The sequence below is a fragment of the Bemisia tabaci genome, chromosome 10, assembly GCF_918797505.1.
Source record: "Bemisia tabaci chromosome 10, PGI_BMITA_v3".
NCBI classification, from domain to species: Eukaryota; Metazoa; Arthropoda; class Insecta; order Hemiptera; family Aleyrodidae; genus Bemisia; species Bemisia tabaci.
In genome coordinates, this window is record NC_092802.1 from 10,917,152 (window position 1) to 10,920,944 (window position 3,793).

Consider the following 3,793-nt stretch of genomic DNA (forward strand, 5'->3'; position numbering starts at 1 on the left):
CGATCTCGTAACCTTCAAGCAACCGGGCTTAACTGCCTCCGCTGAGTTGCCAAGTTTGTCCTGAAACTTTCTCTCGTGGCTTGTACCTGGGATGAAATGAACCGCGTTTGACAGAAAGGAACCAAGCCACACCAGCTATTTGCAAATTTGACTACGCAATCTAACTCTATACAAGAGAACGTTCTTGATGAATTTTTTTGAAAATTTTAAGGGATTTGCCTCGCACTATGCAGAAAATTCACTGAAATTTGCACAAAAATCCGCAGAGCCGTTTTTGCGTAAAAAATTAAATTACCTGATTAAATTTGGCAATAGCTGATGTGGCTTGGTGCGGACCAAATGGCGTATGAACGTTCACACGTTGCCAAATTTCCTCTCTTAAAATAATAGTTTTTGAGAACAATTATGAATGTTCCCCTTTGAAAATTTAAGATGAGTAATTTATAGATCACATTGAGAGGAAAATTCTCTGGAAATTGGCCAGTAAATATTCAAAAGTTTGACTGCAAATTCTTGTTTTATCGGCTTGGTTACTTTCTGCTTAACGCGGCCTGTTCTGTCTTCTCCCCTGGCAGAGGTGTCCCTCCCCCCCCCCCAATCCCTAAAATGACGTCACTGAAAAATCCTGACCTTATCATCCTTTGGAGTGGGTATGACGCGCCTTTTTGATACCACGAGCTGCTTCGACAGCTCATGACTCAATGACTCATGTTCAATCTAATCAAACGATGCAAATATGTGGGCGGAGACTAATCGACATTCGGCAATCCTGGAATGTGATCAGCTTTCACGATGTCAAAAAGAACAGGATTTGCGAAACCGTGTCGGTGTCGCAGAGCTGAAGAATGAAATATTCAATTAAAACGTTCAGTTACGCAACCCTGTCATTGACGCAATGAAAGCACGGCACACGGACTTCAGTTCCGAATCGGCCGTTTAGAGAGAAGATCGAAGTCCAGTGCTTCATTCTCTGGAAAGCGGCCTGACAACGAGGGGAACGCAAATAAACTGATGAGAGATTAGGTTAAATTTTGGGGAGGGGGCGTAGAAAAAATTTCAGCGATTCCGATTAAAATGTTATGCTCAAAAATATCAAATTTTGACGAGGGTTCTTACATTCTCTGCGCTCTAGGAGGTAGAAATTTAATGTGAGGACTGGGAAAAGGAGTAAGAGAAAAGCTTGAGTGACTCTAAATTATGCAATTGTGATTAGTTTTACAAAAATAACTAGTAGTTTTTGAAGGTGCCTCCATTCAGTAGAGCTTGGTGTCGACAAATTTTTGGAGAGAAACGCAAAAAAAAAAAAAAAAAAAACGAAGAGGGCCTCCTGAAGATTCCCAATTTTTTTTGTAGGTAGGCACTAGAGAAACATTAATTTGCTATTTTGTTATTAATTCTATTTGAGAGTAAGATTACAAATAAGAAGGGTGCAAAGGGAATAAAGACGAGCTATCGTAAAGTGATATTTTTGATCAATTGTCTTCCTTACTGCGAGTACTAATTAATTCCCTTCTCAACTTAGCCAACATCCTCCAAAGGGGGGGGGGGGGGGGGGGTAATGTGCACTCAGTCTTCCAGATGAAACACAAGACTTTCAATCAAATTCATAATTGAGGCTCTTCATCGAAATCAGTTTTAAAGTTTACAAACTAGTCGATGGCTGAGAATCTAAATATATTACTGATGAAATGGTCTCACCTGCTGGGGAAAATCTTCTAAAGTCATCAGAAAACTAAAAGATAAAGATACAAAATCTTTATGATACCTAAACCATATTTTTGTTTTTTCGCTCTGCCAATTTTGCTCTCCTACGTATGAATTCTTGGTAAGAGACGATTCCAGTCTCGTCACTTTATTCCTTTAATACCCAATGACAATTGGAGACTAACGACTTCCATGGGGGTACCTTAATATTTCCTCTAATTGTTACTCATTCTAATGGAGATGATGGCCCATTAAGGAATGAGAAATAATAAGCAGGCGTTCGGAATGTTTGGTGTACTTTAAACCTCTACTTGATGAAGGAATCAGCACTGCTCAGAAGATCATGGGCAGACCTTAGAACTCTGAGCCTTAAAATTTAGTTTCAATAGTTCGTTTGAACGAGTCTTCCTTCTGGCTTGCAAAAATAGCTTTCAGTTTGTTGGACAATGAAGTGCATGTTCAAATCTGACGAGCAAGCTCAATGATACGGGGCGATCACATTAATATGTGATGACTAAGATTGTTCTGACACAGTTTATTGACATTGAGCTCTGCAAGACGCTCCGAGATAGGCAGACCAACGAGTCAATTCGCGAAGAGTGCCAAATTCAAGATATTGCCAAATGGACCAAGATGCGCCGGAAAATGTGGTCGGAACATGTTGAGAGGATGGACGGGGAAAGGCTTGCCAAGATTTGTATGGTAGGACGACCTCATAGCCAAAGGCAACCCGGACGACCGCCCAAGAGATGGGCACAGAGCTGCCTTTCATCCCCGGAGAATTAAGTGATCTCTCTCATCGGCATCATATTACTGTTTTAGAGGCTAGACAAACAGGGTCACGGCCCTAGTCAGAAGGCAGAAGAAGAAGAAGAAGAGCTCTGCAAAAGCCAGTACGTAAATTTGATCTAGGTTCTTGACGTAAAGGAGGGATACCTAACAGAATTTATAGCATCTCACCTACCAGCCATTATAAGTTATTTATACAGACTTGCTACAGCATTTTATTTCAGCTCCCTAGAACTAAGTTTGGAAGCTGATCTACAGAGATGCCACACACTGATCTGTATCACAGAGCACTTCATGACTTTCAGAGCCTTGAATATGTAGCCTATGATGCTAATATATTATGATCAAGACGCCAAATATTAATTTGGATTCCACCACTATTTCAACTCATACCTTCTGAACAGCACTCGTAACTTCATATGACTGACTTCATATCGTGCGATGAGTAGACAGACAGAAAGGAGTCTAGGTTTCATTTATTAGCGTTGGATTAGGAACTTCAATTGTAATCAGAGTGTAATCGGCTAATCATTGAGTACCCTGCAGTGCTATGATAACACAGCACCTGTGTCTTGACTTCACTTTTAGGGAGTTTTCAGGGTAAAATTAAGCCTTAACCTGGGCTTCAAGTCAAGAGAGGGTCCTTATCGACAATGCAGAGGTTTGAATCAGATACCCTCACATAGCATTCGAAGACTTTGGTCCAAATGGACTCCGCGTAATCAACTTAACCTTATCACTGCCCGATAGGTAAATATGAATATTCGTGATATAGCATGATCAGGAGACCTGACAGATGACAGAGAAATTGTTATATACATATCATAGAATCGTCATGAAAAGAAATTGAAACGATTCACGGAAAAACTATCGAATACGGAGCTTATCAGTAGTTGTGTATTGGTCTCTTATGGGTAAAAGCAATGCAATTCATACCTGGCCAGGGGGCCACTCCTTTTTGCTTTCGACGCGAGAATCTTTTCCACAACCGGGAAATTTCCATTCCTCGATGCTTCCAAAAGCTCCTGGTCTTTTCCCATAACCACTAAAACACTGAGAACTTATCACTAACGACACTTGTTACATGTTTATTCATATTTAGTCACTAACAGATCACTGAACTTCCATCGATCCATACTGCCATATTGGGAAGGAATAAGCCCGCAGCCGCAGCGCCCCTACCTCGGTATACTACAAGTTTACCTATCAGCTGTTCAAATTATATTCAAATCAATACACTCAACTCGGAGAAGAAGAGGTTATGTTGCATTGTTATTGTTTTTATCAGTCATCGGCCCCC

At 40.7% G+C, this 3,793-nt stretch overlaps 1 protein-coding gene across 1 annotated transcript in view; it reads right to left on the bottom strand.

Moving 5' to 3' along the window:
• Nucleotides 1-3,655, bottom strand: part of LOC109044704 (ankyrin repeat and sterile alpha motif domain-containing protein 1B) — a 125,930-nt gene extending 122,275 nt beyond the window's left edge. Inside the window, exon 1 of the mRNA XM_019062537.2 lies at nt 3,430-3,655. Within this exon, the coding sequence (XP_018918082.2) occupies nt 3,430-3,533 (104 nt within the window). The 5' untranslated portion in view covers nt 3,534-3,655. The remainder of the gene's footprint in view (nt 1-3,429) is intronic.
• Between the last annotated feature and the right edge of the window lie 138 nt (nt 3,656-3,793).